Source organism: Ostrinia furnacalis, unplaced genomic scaffold, assembly GCF_004193835.3.
Source record: "Ostrinia furnacalis isolate ACB-3 unplaced genomic scaffold, ASM419383v2 OfSCF1234, whole genome shotgun sequence".
Classification (NCBI taxonomy): Eukaryota; Metazoa; Arthropoda; class Insecta; order Lepidoptera; family Crambidae; genus Ostrinia; species Ostrinia furnacalis.
Window position 1 is genome coordinate 158264 of NW_021131473.1, and position 16622 is coordinate 174885.

Genomic DNA, 16622 nt, shown 5'->3' on the forward strand with positions numbered 1-16622 from the left:
ACATTATCGTGTAGACCGGACTTAATATCCGTTGCCCCAACGGCGATTTTGAAACCGTCGCATTTGGAATTTCTACGATCGAGTACTCCGTCATTGCACTGTTATAAGAAAGAAAGAAAGATACATTTATTACAATGGACATCACACAAATACAGGCAATTACATAGACATGACAGTGGCACATAATAATGAAAGAAGAAAAAATAAAAATAAAAACAAGAGTAAACTGAGTAGTGCCACCCATTAACCAACAAGATGCCCACTGCAACGGGACCTCACTCAGCATATGCCGTGGCCCACGGTGACGAAGGCCACGGCGCTGGTTTTCAGTGTGCCCCATGCCAAGTGAGGGTCACGGACCATTGGTAAAATAAATAAAATAGTAAGCTGCATAGTATTTTCTAAACATACATAAATAGTAACATAAAGTGGTCTACGTGCTTTTATGGTAAAATTATTACGATACTAAGCTAAGAAGTTAAAGGGATAGAAACTGTGGCACCTATCCACGTGCCCGCCATCTTTTTTTACGTTTGCACACACTAGAAGTGGTACAAACAAGAATGTCAAGTGATATTGTAGGTACCCTAAAATGTCACGTTCCCAAGACATTTCTGGAGTTAAAGATAGCTAAATGACGAAAATGAAAACCACTAAAAACCAGGAATTAAGTGTCAATACGCACTCCATTGCATTGCATTCAAAAATGATAGTAAGTAGAAAGACAAATGCATTTTTGTCCGAGGGGGCACCTAAGCAATTTTTAGTGTATTGTTCGTTTTTTTTTTCCATGTATGAGTACCTATTTTTGCTTGCCTTCTGTCAAATAAAGAATTTTCTTTTCTATTCTAAAACCATCATCATTGTGTAGACTGGTCTTAATATCCTGCCCCAACGGCGATTTCAGAATCGCTCACATTTCGTATTCCTTCGGAGCGAGTACTCGTACCTACCAGAGTAAATACAAATGAGTAGGTCATCTTCATAGAAACGCCCGAGCGCGGTTTGTATGTGAGCGCGCCAATACGTATGCGGCGCGCACGCACACACTGACAAAATTTAGCGTGGATTAGCGGTGAGGTGCGCTGAATTTTGTNTGACAAAATTTAGCGTGGATTAGCGGTGAGGTGCGCTGAATTTTGTCAGTGTGTGCGTGCGCGCCGCATACGTATTGGCGCGCGCTCACATACAAACCGCGCTCGGTGCGTTTCTATGAAGATGACCTACTCATTTGTATTTACTCTGTACTTACTCCGTCATTGCGCTACTCCCATTCCGAGAATAGAGTTGTTTGAACGAGTGAGTTTTAGCTTTGGACGTGTTTATTGGGTTAACGGGTGTCATAGCAAGTCAAAACAAATGAAATTGCTTTCTTCTGTGAAGAAAATAGTGGATTTAATCGAACGTAGTTAGATCACACAGTCATGTAGGTACTCATGCCAAATTGAACGAAATTATTTGTAAGACTGACTTAGCCCTCTTTAATCTCACTAGTTCAGCACTGAACTATGGAAACTGAAAACCAGTGTTCGTCCCGGGTTTAGCTTTTTTGTAATAAGGGGGAAACGTTTCCTATCAATGAGTTACTTACTACAGCAATGGCCCACATTTTTGACCCGAAGTAGTGGGAGGATCAATTATTTTAAATCATTTTTAAACTCTTCCCAATCCAATAGATGTTGTAAAAGGTGACATATGCGAACATGAACTCTCTAAACTATCTTGGGGAGGCCAAATCCTCAATCAGGTATTGAGACTTGATTTTTTATGCAGAACAAGGCAGATATTTGACTGCAATCATACCTGATGATAAGTACGATGCAGTCTAGGATGACATACCTGTCCTGTAAATACCTTTCACCTTGAAGAGGTCTAATGCACTCGTAAAGTTTGGTCGCCGAGCACGTAGAATTTTGTCCAATGACCCCAATCTACCTATTCTTATCGCTCGCGCGTATATTGCTGTCGCAATTGTGCGACGGGCGGCAGCAGTGAGTGTGCGAGCGCCAGACTATAGTTGCAGTGGTCGTACTAGTAGAGACTAAATAACGTAATAATGATGATACTTACTGAACAGCAAAGACAGCAGCCAGATGATGAGTATGGCGGTCTTGGCGCGGCCGGTGGTGGACTTGAACTTGAGCGGGAAGCAGATGGCGTACCAGCGGTCCACGCTGATGAACGTCAGCGTCAGCACCGACACCGTCACCGACACCGACTGCCGACAAAACATTAGTATTAATAAACCTGAATGTTCGTTACCAATCGATCAACATGGAAAGCATTGGGGGAGGCCTATGTTCAGCAGTGGACGTCCCTATGGCTGAAATGATGATGATGATGAATGTTCGTTGGTAAAAACTTGGTAAAATTAAGTTCTTAAGAGGCGAACACGGACCGGAGGATAGAATTATGTAGGCTGGCCTACTAATAGGTGAACTAACAATCTGATGAAGGTCGCGGAAAGCATCTGGATACGGGCAGCGCAAGCCCGATCATTAGAAGTCTTTGGGGGAGGATTATGTTTAGCAGTGGACGTCCTGAAGTTGAAATTATGATGAGACTAGCGTCCCGCCCGCGACTTCGTACGCGTGGATCCCATTTTACCCCCTTCGGCCTTTGCCACACTTAACACGGAAATGCCGTCGCAGAATAGTAATAGCTTGTATTGGCGGAAGACCCTCAGATTGGAGGTTCGTAAAATCCGATCTTAGCATCTAGAGAGCATACATTTTAAAAGACAATTCCGTAAATTGGCGTCTTTTTTTTTTCGCGCGGCCATCGAACAAACTTTGTTTTTTGATTACAAAATAGTGTAATAAACCAAACTTATTATGACATGTATACCTCTAAACTCAGTCTGAACTGAGTTACGAGCATTAGAAGTTTGATGATTTTCATACTAGATTTGCTTTTTGCGCGCAAAGTTTTGTAAGAAATTGCAACAAACTAGTGAGATTGTATGTGTAAACAAACAATACCATCCATTAAAGGCTCCAGACATCAGTATGGAGCAGAATCAGCGCAATAAAAAAATTGCGCAATATTTTGTTGCAATTTCTTACAAAACTTGCGCACAAAAAGCAAATCTAGTATGAAAATCATCAAACTTCTAATGCTCGTAACTCAGTTCAGACTGAGTTTAGAGGTATACATGCCATAGTAAGTTTGGTTTATTACACTATTTTGTAATCAAAAAACAAAGTTTGGTCGATGGCCGCGCGAAAAAAAAAAGACGCCACTTTCCATACAAAATCTGGCATTGCCATTTCAAGTCTCTTACTTCAAAAATAGAGAACTTTCATACAAAATTCCAACCCCCTTTTTACCCCCTTCGGGTTTGAATTTTGCAAAATCCTGTCTTAGTGAGCACCTACGTTCCAAAAGGAACCCCGATGCACTTATAGTTTCTGAGATTTCGTGATGAGTGAGTGAGTCAGTCAGTCAGTCAGAGACTTCGCTTTTATAGATGAAAAAAAAAAGATAAAGATGAAATTAGATCCGAGTTGTGCAGTCGTGTGAAAGTTTATGCGGATGGAAGGGTGGACGGATTTTTATGAGGATTATCTAGTAACATGACCACACAAGGTAAAATCTAGTCATCTAGTAATTGTCGTCAGTGTTATGGTATACAAATAAATAGGAAAACACCATAAAGTACTCTTTAGGTACCTTATTTTTTAACCTCAAAGTGGTTCCATAATAAGGAAGAGCTTGATTTATGAGAGACGTATAAATCAAGCTCGACGAGACGCATGCGTGGAATGTAAATGAGGCGATGTGTCAAAGTCAACATTCCTCCAGTTTTGTTTAAGAAAAAGTTAAGGCCCTAGGGAGAACATAAACAATCGTGAATCTCTGCCATGCTCTATGGTTTGCTTTAAGGGAATCTCTTCAGGGTATGCTGGGCTGCGATTGTAAATTTTTGAATGAAAAGATTTAATTCAGAACCATATAAGGCAATTTCATCAATGCTAGGTACTGGAGTTACTTAATACTAACAACTTGAAGTTTCGGCTTGTCGACGCGACGTGTTGAGACACGTGTTTCTCTATTTTAGTTAAAATGAAATGCGAAAGTTTAAAATCTTATAACACACACTGATTGTAGACTTTCGTCTTTAGACAAGGAGGTATTTTGAATGAAAATAATGTTGTGTGCTCAGGGTGTCGGATTCAACAATTGACCTCTTCTAAAAAAAATACTAAATGGAAAAAATAAATTATGTTACATCATCAGCAAGACGCAGTGTTACCGACTTTTTATACCGAAAATACAAATATTTTTACCTTATTTTTCGCGTTTTATTCCGTCACTTTCGGGACAATATAGTCTTGGAAGCCATTAAAAAGCTCACAGAAACGTTTGCGAGTCCATTTTATTAGGGTTCCTTTAAACGACCAAAGGAACCTTTGTGGTATCTCTTCGTTCGTACGTAAGTTGCAACGGTCTGCAGTTTTTGGTAGCTTTATCCCGGTTTTTTAAACAGGGACACGCGCGATATGTTTCTGTAACACACAAAAGCTAGTTAGTCGTTCTTGTATTTGTGCAACTCATGTAATGTGCTATTAACTTGAAAGTCGTCAATAAATTGTGAAATTCACCAGCGCCTATAATAATTTTATGTTAAAGAAGCCCTGCTCTTTTCATTGTAGTTCTTGTAACTCACGAAGACAAGTGGAGTTTTACTTGTGTGTATACGTGTAGGCACATGCACATAATAACGATAGCTCACTCGCCTTCGTGAATTGCAGTAACTATACCAATGAAAATTCGTCGTACCGATTTCGTCGTAACCTAGTTTATGATGTTTTTGTAATAAACTTAATAGTCCACTTTAATCTCTTCAGGAACTATTCAATTTTCCGAGATCCTATAAGATAAGAGCCTTATTTTGTAAGCTTCAGGGTAAGTATACGGGGTTTATTGGTAGAGGCTGGGAGCACAATAGTAAGGCGATAACATCGGTGATTTTCCCAGACTAATTTCCGGGAAAATCGCTCCAGCCGACGTGTATTCCCAGTGGAGTAGTCCCATGATGGGACTGCTCCACTACATTCTCGACCCGGCTTTGTCTGTTTTTTGAAAATATTGGGGGTGGGATAGTTCAGCCACGGTAATACTATCTATACAGTATTCCAACTCGGCCATATTTTTGAAAAAAATGTCAACAGCCCCGCGGTACGTCACGGTATGACAAAATGCGATAGGGCTGCTTACCTACAGTACCCATTCTAATAAAATTACATCTGTCTACTTAGAATTTCTATCTAGTTTTGTGATTGTAATTTTTTTTATTTAAACGCGTGTTGTTTTGTGATTAGTAGATTTAATTTTAAAAAATATACTGTAGTAGGTTCTTCAATGAAAGGCAGGATTTCAGTATATGTCCGTTTACTTCAGGAGTTTCAGAGTAGGTACAGTACAATTAGCGACAAGATAACAACTAAGTAGGAGTACGCGGTGTCGCGGCGCGGAGGTGCAAGGTCCGGAATATCCAGTATATGGGATCCCGTACGCCAGCACAGTCGGCGGGAATAACGTGTTCCGATGCCCTAGTAACGCTAAAAGGTCCAACAGATCCAGAGATGGATGCTGCTGTACGCTTCAAGCTCCTATGCCATGGAAGACGCACGGGCAATCTTGCCCTGACTACTTAAGGACGGGAAAAAATCAAATGATATCGCGAGCTAACTACGAACAGTGCCATCTATTGACAGCCGTGCGAACTACGTAGTGTCGTTGCTCGGTGATAGGTGTTGCTGATTATAGCAGCTCGTTGTTACAATACTAAAATAATTTTGAATCTACTAACCATAATGAGTACTTAATGACCTGTTACTTTAATTTCAGGCGGGCGAAATCGTTGGCAAAAGCTGGTTTTATACAGTATATAATTTTCATTTCAAATCAAACTGACTGAAAATGACAATTTCTGACAGTTAATGACTAGTTTTTGACAAAGATCGTAAATGACGCTCAGTCAAATTCAATCAGCTTAGTCATTTTCAACGCCATCGACGTCCGTTCGGCACATTCGCGACACCCCTAACTTTTGGATTTCGACCACGTCCCGAGATTTGAAATTCGAAGGAAAGCTCGCGTTTCGTCGGTTTATATGAAGTTACAATACTGTATGATATTATTACCGTGGTTCAGCAGTGGACGTCCTATGACTGAAATTATGATGATGTTTTAAGTATTATTAGATTTTCAACAGATTTTCAACAGCGTTATTCTGGACGTGATGGTGAATACATCTCTTTCGAACTTCTTAAGAAAGTCGACCTTTTTCTTATGATTCTTCAATCGAAAGGGTAAGAAAATGAAACCACACGTACCATAGTCAACACACTCATTCAAACGTCTACAATTCTGGGATTTAGCACTAAAGAAATAAAGCTGCAAATGTAAGAAAGTGGTCATTTTTGGAAGGTTGATCAGCTATCGACTGTTTAAGTAATTGAATAAGTCTGATTGGTTATTGACAAGGGTGGGTTCTAGATGATTTATAGTAGCCAGTTAGGCAACCAAATTAAAGAGGGATTCTGTAAGTTTCCTCTGTAGGCTATAAATCCTTTATTGCGATTGATTTAGGGCTTAGTGAGCTGATGGGTATATAGCCTACTTTCTAAATTAGTTTCTACGCAATATACGAGTGTATCCCTATTCGTTATACTTAGGGTGGATTCGACCAAACAATAATCATTATCACATAATAAATCTACTTCATTCGCGGATAAAAGTTTGGTCGAATCGGGCCTTAATTGTGAAAGTAACTCTGTCTGTTTGTTACACTTTCACACTTACGCTCGTATTCACAAACATTGCTATGAGGTCTCACAGTGGTCGTGGACGCACAGGGTCACACACGAACCAATCACAGAGCTCTATTCAACGATGTGAGTTCATTTTGCTGCTGCCACAGAACCAATTTTGATGAACTTGGTAAAGAGATAGTTTGAGTCCCGCTAAAGGACTTACAGGATAATAATAATATGTAGTTTTTATCCCTGTTTCAGGATGGGTCACAAATGCGTGCCAAGCCAATGCCTGATCCTTCATTTTGCCTTTGGTAAATAAGAAAGTCCTTTGTCCAGCAGTGGACGTCTTTCGTCTGAAACGAACGAAATGAGAGAGATCGTGTTCCTACAGTGAATATTTACACCATTATCTTTTAAAGTAGACCTAGATACTGTACTGAAATGTCTTGTTTCAGCAAATAACAATGTTTTTTTATTTTCAGGTATGGTGTGGCGATAAGGCGCTCTTCCCTCCTCCTCAGGTCAGAATTCCAAATTATAAATAGCATTTTTGTAAAGATGACATAAAATATTCACAATTAATATTTCCCCCAAGGGAAATGGAAAATATATTTAAGGTTTCGCGAAGCGGAGATTAGAAATGCCTTTTAATTTGCGTAAGTCGAGGCTCGGTTTGTAAATACAAAGTTGAATACTGCGATCATGGATGCTTAGATTGAAGTATCAAACGGACTAATTAACCTTCTATCTAAATATAATCTGGCTAATACAAAGATAAAGTGTACTGAAAGTTTGATTAAGAATCGGTATCTTTTGAACCACAAGTGGAAGCTCTTGGCCTGCATCTCACTTGATGGAAAGTGAAGGTGAAATGAGTCAGCCGGAATCCTCAGCCACCAATCAGAAAAAATGCTATACTTATTATAAAGGCTTCCACAGATCAAACGCAGGTCAGAAGCAGTGCGGGTCAGTTGCAGCGCAGCCGAGGCACACCGAAAGCAGCGCAGTTTCAAAGCAGTTGCAACGCGGGCGGTTGTCAAAAAATTTAATATTCGAAAACCGCTTTCAACGCGCTGCTACCGCCCTGCGTCCGGTGTGTCATGCTAATATGGCCGCCATAGTAATACAACAGCGCGGGCACGCGTTCGCGCCGCTTCTGTCCCGCACCCGCGCCGCCTCGTTTGTATTTCGGCAGTTGCAGTGCGGCGCGGTTGGAGCGCGGGCCCGCGTTCAAATTTGGTGTGACATCAAGAGTTTCTTGTATTACAACTTGCGCGGACCCGCATTCAAACTGCGCTGCTACTGCCCCGCGTTTGGTCTGCCCAAGGCTTTAAAGTCATAGTAGACTTATCAACTCGGAAATAGATCAACACCGTATCGCCTTTTGCGAGCTGTCATCGCTTTTCGCGCGCTGTCAACCCTGAGGCGAGGCGTTTACGTTAGGGTGCGGACAGGTGTGCGTTGCTGTTGGATACAAAGAATACTGACCGCCTCAAGTTGATACGGTTACGATTCTTTTCCAGTTTGATTAATTTGTAAGATGGTTAAAACCTATATCATAGTCACCAAGCTCCCGTCGTAGATAGGTATATTAGGTATCAGCCTATTAGTTAGGTAAATCGATATTTACCTAGAGTGAATAGGATTAGTATTACTGCTAAAGTCACCTTATTTGTTGAAAAACACAAACTAGTAGAAAAAAGAAAACCAAAGGAAACAACTCAGAAAACCCCCATAAATTGTGCTATCGACATGACCCACACCCAAAACTTGGCCCAAGCCTAAACCGTGGAACAAAACTATGCTAAATTAACAAGCCATAACATGATTTACAAAACCCGACCTTATTGAATGAGCGTAAAGTTTATTTCGACGTCTGATGGATTCTAATTAATTGACCGAGACGTTGATTAAGGATCTAAACATTTCATTTGAATTATGGCCAGTGATTTGACACCATAGACCCTAATCTAAGAGAGATTCCTGTTTTATAAGATCGGGGGTAAATAATATAATTTATCTATACTAATATAATATTATAAAGCTGAAGAGTTTGTTTGTTTACTTGAACGCGCAAATCTCAGGAACTACCGGTTCGATTTGAAAAATTCTTTCAGTGTTAGATAGCCCATTTATCGAGGAAGGCTATAGGCTATATACCATACGCTACGAGTAATAGGTGCAGAGCAACAATGAAAAATGTTGCGAAGACGGGTTTTCACGCGTACGAAGTCGCGGGCACAGCTAGTTAATAAATAATAGGCAATCGGATTAATAGAGTTAAATGCCCGCTTAACATATTATGAGCCGAACTGTATGGAGCAGAAAAGAGAAGTGAAAATAATGAAGTCTGATTGGTTATTCAAAACACTTCTGCGCTCCGCTCCACTCTACTTCGCCTTTGTGGAAACTGGGCCTTACGGGTTACGCAAGAGCTCGTCGGTTCACCAAGTGGGAAGCTTGCCTACACTATAGCCCGTGGTCATTCATGCCCGTTTTCACCATCAATCCCTATTTTTTAAGTCACCCCTATGGTTAGACATAACATGAATTTTGTTTTCATAGGGGTCACTTAAAAATGCCGATCGATGGGGCAGCAAGGTTCTGGAATGAAGGCTGCGTACCGGAAAACCCAGCGTGGGACGTCCACCTACAATTGGACCGACGACATCGTAAAGGTAGCAGGAAGCGCTGGACGCAGGCCGCTACCAATCGTTCAACGTGGAAAGCATTGGGGGAGGCTTATGTTCAGCAGTGGACGTCCTATGGCTGAAATGATGATGATGATGATGACTTAAAAATTAGGGATTGATGGTAAGAACGGGCATTATGCTCCTACGCCTTCAGTTCTACAATACCACTTTTTGTCAATTTCACGAGCTATGTCTATTAAAATTGCTTTTTGTTGAATCAATGCCAAAAAATCTGATATCTCGTACCATCGCCGCGGTAAGTACGCGGTAGAGCGGTAGTAATTTGTATGGAAATGTGGAAAACTTTCATTCTTTACAATTCTATTCGCATTGTTGTTAAATTTTATGAGACATCGAGAAGTATGATAGTCAAGTGACTTCATGTTTATAGCTAAATAACACTATTATACTAGTTTTAATATCATTATGTTAACCCAAAATTATGGAAATAAATATTTGAATTTGAATTTAAGTATGTTATAGATCCATCGAGGTCTTGGGACAACAGTGGAGACAACATTTCTGGTCAATTTTGTTGTTGGCAGAGCATTGGTGTCTAGCTAATCATCTTAAATAACTTCATAGACATATTATTTATGATCCAAGTCCGTCCTATAGTTTTTGCGCGAAGGACTAACAAAAATCTTCACTCACTTTTCTGTTTATTCAAAAATAGAAATCGATTTTTTTACTGCGATGTGTCTAGAATAGAACAGCACATCCCTAGCACTCGATATCTCATCTTTACAAGTCCCATCACTCAACTGACGACAAACGAGTGGGTCGTTGCATGAAACTAAATTAAACGTCAGCTACATAACTGGGGCCTTTGGTTTGAGTCGCGTATCTTAAGTACTGAACAATAGGTACCACTCTATTATTGCATCATTTAATTATAGTTACATGCAGAAATGCGTCGACGTGCTTCATACAAACACCTTCAAGTTGTTCAAAGCCTGCATTTGCACATTAAGCTTAACACTACTATGTATTAACATAGAATACACCACACAACACAGACACAAAAAAAAGTAAATATTTTTTTTTAGTTTGATATTATCGAACTGAAGAAACAATGTTGCCATGACGGGAAATATTTTTCAAATAATTTTTACCACGGGCATATTTTTATTAGTGACCGACCGAATATTCGTTTTCGTTTTCGTTTTCGGCCATTTTCGGCCAAAAAATGGACATTCAGCCATATTTTCGTTTTCGGCCAAAAACCAGCCGAAGCTTCGGCCAAACCGAATATCAGAAATACGTGAATAAGATGGTGAAGTTTATCGTTCCGATATCTTCAGGAGTGAATCTGATGCACTCATGGTTCCAATCAGACTTGACCGGACGCGGTATTGTCACACTCTATTGAAGTTTTGAAGTGAGGTTACATTGTAAAGGGTGTCCAGCGAAAATTTTCCAAGTTCAAAATTGAATACAAATAAAACCAAAGAGTTTTCATTAATTGTTTCAAAATAGAGTCTAATGCGGATTTCAAATACGCCATGAGTCACTGGTCGATGTGTCTTGCTTCACAGCAAGAAGGTGTCTCACCACACACGGAGAGTACCTCGATGGAGACACTGAGGACTATTTTTTCTAGCCGCCTCGGTCATCAGATCTCACACCATGCGACTTTTTCTTGTGGGGATATCTCAAGTCAAAAGTTTACAGCAAAACAATCCTTAAATAATTCAGGTTCTGTAAGAAAATATCCGCCGTGAAGTTGCAGGAAAATTATTAGCGCGATTTGCTCTCGCATAGTTGCGAATGTAAGGGTCCGGCTGTGAGAGTGCCTATAGTAAAACGGGCATCATTTAAAAGACATTGCCTATAAAAAAATAAATCCGCATTGTTAAACTCCAGTTTGCATAAGTAATAAATAATAAAAAATCATTAATTTATTTGTATGAATCATTTTTGAAGTTGAAAAATTCCCACTGGACACCCTTTATTTCTTCTTCACTTCCCAATATTTCAATATACACCGGAAATAATATTCTACTAAGAATTCATAATTCATTTTTTTGTGTTTTAATGCCGGTTTTCTTTAATCAATCCTTATCAAAAACAACTGTCAAACATCTATGTTTTTGGTCAAAACATTAACGGTTTTCAAAGTTTTTACATAATTTCAGATTGAAATTTGAGAGTTGAAGGTCATTTTCGGTTTCGTTTTTGTTTTCGGCCGAAAATGAGACTGCAGCCGAAGCTTCGTTTTCGTTTCCGTTTTCGGCTGAAAATCCATATTCGGTCGGACACAAATTTTTATCTAGTTTACTTGTCAATAATAATAATTGACCTCAATACTCTTCTTCTTGTAATTTCCAGGGAAAATTAAATTATTGGCGAGTTAGATTTATGCAAAAAAGATTTCTTGGTGTTTTTTCCTTGAACAATGTCTGGAGAAAATGTTGCGATCTTTAAACCTTATTTGAATCATTGTGTTTTGACACCAACTGAGAATCCGCACCGAAATAAACAAAAACAAGTAAGTAAGTACTTACCTAGTTGAGATTTTTTCCATAACATTTATAATTAAACGAAAAACGCTCTATGGCATTTTAATAAGCCATAAAAGTTGCTCTAAGACTAGCCGATTTTCAACAGAAATATTTTAGGGTTCAAAAATGAAATAATTTTTGAAATCGGTTCAGTATTTTCCGAGCATATTCATTACAAACAAACAATTTTATAATTCAAATCTTTCCTCTTATAAATGTAGAAAAGTTTGAGATATTATCTGAAAGAGATGGTACTCGTATCTTAACAAAAGAATCGTGTATATTGTAGCGTTTAAAAGTTTAAATTTCTTTAATATGTCAGTGTAAAGAGTATCTATTATCCTATCTATCTAGGAATAGAATGCAGGAAAATCGTTCTATTGACAAGCAATTTTATTTATCAGTGCCTGGTCTAGGTGAAAAATAACATCGAACAGCGAGGCTGACTCCGAAAGAGTTTCTCAGAAATGTACGAAATTCCCATTCAATTCCTTCTTTGGACGGCCATCTTCGTGCCGCTGTAGACTACTTACGTCTGTAGACACATGTGATTGGGACTCCACAAACAGGACGTTTATTTCTAATAAATGTCAGTTCATGATTGGGAAGCCGACTCCGCGTAACAAGGCGAGGCAGAAGGATAAAACTCAATTTTTTCCCATATTTTCGTTGTATATGACGGCGTCTATCCAAGCATGGACATGCGCGTGGTTCTGATGTCCAAATCAACACAATACGACTGAGGCCTATGAATTATAGTAAAAGTTAAGCTAACTAAAATAATTTATAGATAGGCATCACTCAATTCTCTCTTCCTTACATCATGTCTCTTGGGGCCAAAGCGCATTATGTTGCAGCGACGGTGCGACGTCGTCTTACATAGAAATCTGTGGCGGGCACATGAGCGGTGCTGCTCCGCATCGCGCGATGTGGCGAAATCTTTGCGGTGCGGCGCCTTGCGCTGGTAGCTTGAGGAGCTTTTCCAGCTTCACCGGGCAGAGTGGTGAGTACAGAAGGTACTCTAGCCGTTTGGCGATCGTCGGTGCGCGTGCCGACGAGGCCGAGTGTGGGATTCGCGAAGCGAAGCCCAGGCTCGTCCGCGTCGGTCGCAGACCGACGTTCGCGATCGGGCCGTATCGAGCGCATAAGGCGCCCGATCAGTGGCGAACCCGCTTTGGCTCTTGGTTTTTCTTCTCACTCTCTCTCTCTTTCTGACTTGTTGTTGTAAATGAAGGCGTCTATCCAGCCCCTAGTCTGTGATCCCCGCCCATTCATTAAATTCGCATGGGCGCGCTATTGTCCGATTGCAGCGAGCATGAACGGCAGAAGATTTGTTCGTCTTTATTGCCCCATTTGATGGAGTGTCCTATCTCTATGGGGTATCTTTCATTGGCATGGCCTTTGTGGAGTACAAAACAGCCCATAATCATAAAGATAATAATAAAAAAATCTACGTTTCGTCTATTAATAATTATTAATTTTTTACATTTAAAAAATGTTATCCAAGTTATTATTACTTCCTTCTTCCTATACTAACGCCCGTATTCACAAACGATGCTTGCTTAAGTGAAGCACCAAATCGAACGCACAGAGATAAAGAGCTCTGTGATTGGTTCATGGATGGATATGTTTCGCCCGACCGAACTCCGGCAGACCTCCAAAAATGGCAGGGTCGCCATGTAAGGATGGGAGCTCGGGAGCATAAAGTAAACAACTTCTTCTTAGCTATCTCAGTTTATTAATGAATGATTAAATAGGGACAATCGATATTTATACATACTAATACTGTTACATGCTACACACACACTACAGTATGTCACCCTGTACGTCCACGTGCACTGTGAGACCTCATAGTAATGTTTGTGAATACGGGCGTATGTTAGACTCGTATGTCGTAAATGACAATTTTAAATGGATGAAAGTTAATTTGTTACGTCTACACTCAGAAACTACTGAACGGATTTTGGTGAACCAGGCTATGATTATAACGACATTGAGTAAATTTTACCAAATTACAACGACAACACTTTCTACTTTTTGGCTACTTTCATCATCATCATCATCATCATCATCATCATCATCATTTCAGCCATAGGACGTCCACTGCTGAACATAGGCCTCCCCCAATGCTTCCCATATTGTCCGGTTGGTAGCGGCCTGCGTCCAGCGCCTTCCTGACCTCTATGATGTCGTCGGTCCACCTTGTAGGTGGACGTCACACACTATTTTGGGTGTCACGAACTGTGACGCTGACTGTACCTACTAAATTTCACACAAAAGCCAATACTAACTAAATTAACTTAATCGATATTTTTTGGAACACCTGAATTTTCATAACACGACTTTTCACTTAAAAACTTGCTAAGTAACTTTACCAAGACCCTGTTGAAGTTTTCAAGTTTTTTAACGGTGTTTAAATGTGGTGTGAGTGCGTGAAAGCCACATGAATCGACAATTATACAGGGTGACTTTGCAATCAGTATACAAAAATTTAAATAAGCTCTACAGAACAATTTAAAAATACAATTTTATCTAAATTATTTTTAACTCCGCGCAGCGGATAAAAATATTTAGATATGAAAAAAAAAATGTTTTTTTTACGTAAAGGACATTGTCAGAAACCGCCTCAGATTCCTGGGCACAGCAGTAAAGTATCAAAATTAATCTCTTACTTTTTGAATACTTAAATATTAATTAGATTGTAACGGACACTTGAGGATTAAAAAATGAAATAATAAAAGTATTTTATATGTATTCCATAATACTATGACGACATCCGGACATTTTAGGGCGTGGCCTGCTCCATATCCTATGAAGTTCCATAATTTGTGTCGATAAAATCTATGTAAAATCGGCACAAGGCAATGCCGTACTTCATTGTTAGGAATCCATGTAATAGTGATGTTGACTGCGGTCATCATAGACAATAAGATACCGATCTTGTAAATAAAATAAATCGTCCAAATTGCTACAGTATGACTAGATTTTAATTAAAAGTTAAAAATATATTGCACGATACTACAAGAAGCTATCTAATGTGTCCAACTGGTCGAAGGTCATGAATAAAATAAAAAGAATTGTGATCATAACACTGATATAGACAATGACAACAATATGGGATCATCTTTAATATATCTGTTACAGTTTCAAAATTCGATGAAAAATCCAATGCCGCTTAAAGTGAGAGAAATGTCTAAAGTTCTAATAGAATTGAAAGTTTTATTCGCTCAAAATGCTTATAACAATAATTGGTAATACATTTCAAATATTAAGTACCTTTATAATGTATCGATAGAACCAAAATGATATCCTCTCAGCTTGGAAAGGGAAAACCCAGGATTGGGGGAGCGCTCCAGGCAATTTTTAGAACATTTCATAGGTGGTAGTAAATAATATTTATTTTATTATTAAAATTGAATATTTTGATATTGATAAAATTGAATATATCTTTCGATTCAAATACCGAATATTTTTCAATCGATAATAATTATCGAGAATTGTTAATAATATTCAATTAAAAGTTGTTCAATCCCTAGTCATGCATAGACTAAGACGGTAACCATGGAGATAGTTAGTTTGGTAAGTCACGTGTTAAATGTCAAGAGTGGAAAGTAAACATAGGATTCATGTTATTTATTTACGTGCAAAATGTAAGTAAGTAAATCATAAAAGTGGAACGCCGAGCTATTTCCAAAACCCGTCCAATATTATAATACAATTTGGCTGCGACAACTACAATACAGAACATCTCCCAAATCGATGTGCATAAAATAATATAATACAATACTAGTAAGTAAGAGGTTATGATAACAATATTGCTATCAATAAGTTTATAGAATTGGTCCGCCAGGAATAATTGTTCTTACATAAAGATTTGTGTCATTTAGAACCTAGAAAGTATTATTTCGGCACTGTTGATCTAACGGCGAACAATGTATGGAGAACGAACATTGTCCTTTATTAAGTTACTGATTCTGAGTCGCTCCTAAAAATTTGGATACTGACTGAAAAATCATCCTGTATTATGTTTAAATAACACCACCTGTTAACAATCAAATCCTGTATGTGTAACTCATAATGATTAAAAAAAAAACAGCTACAAAAAATAGCCTTTAAAAATAAAATTCTAACGTCGGCAAGTTTTATACTAATATTCGTAAGTGTAATGAAAAAAATATTATATACGAAATTGCGAAAACCATTATCGCCGAGAAAGATTGATATTACGTTTTTTGTAGCTATTTCATATATTAAAGTTATATTGAATAAATAGTAAAGAATAGCTCGTAATATGTATTTGAGACAATAAAACCAAAAAGAGAGCCAGGCATTAATAATATTGAATTAAAAATATTTTAGGTAGATAGGTATTTATTTACTTTTAAAGGTCCTAACCTCTCGTAGATATTTACTATAATTCATTAGGAAGAGATTGTATTACATTTTCGCCCTTCAATTAAAATACAAAGTGTAAGTACTAAGTTGAAATGTAATTTAGCTTTCATATCACACCTGAATGAGCTAGAGACGCAATTAATTGAATCATTAATTAATTATAATAATTGCGACTAATTGTCACAGCTTGGTGTGATCAGCATATTAAGTTTCGTACGTCAGGTTCAGCCAAATGAAGTCCACTTCTGGATAAAGGCCTCCCCCAA

The 16622-nt window shown here is 38.7% G+C and overlaps 1 protein-coding gene across 1 annotated transcript in view; it reads right to left on the reverse strand.

Moving 5' to 3' along the window:
• The window catches only part of NGR-A5 (neuropeptide receptor A5), a 39628-nt gene that overhangs the window by 19774 nt on the left and 3232 nt on the right, over positions 1-16622 (reverse strand). The window contains exon 2 of the mRNA XM_028303406.1: positions 2071-2218. Coding sequence (XP_028159207.1) covers positions 2071-2218 — 148 coding nt within the window. The remainder of the gene's footprint in view (positions 1-2070; positions 2219-16622) is intronic.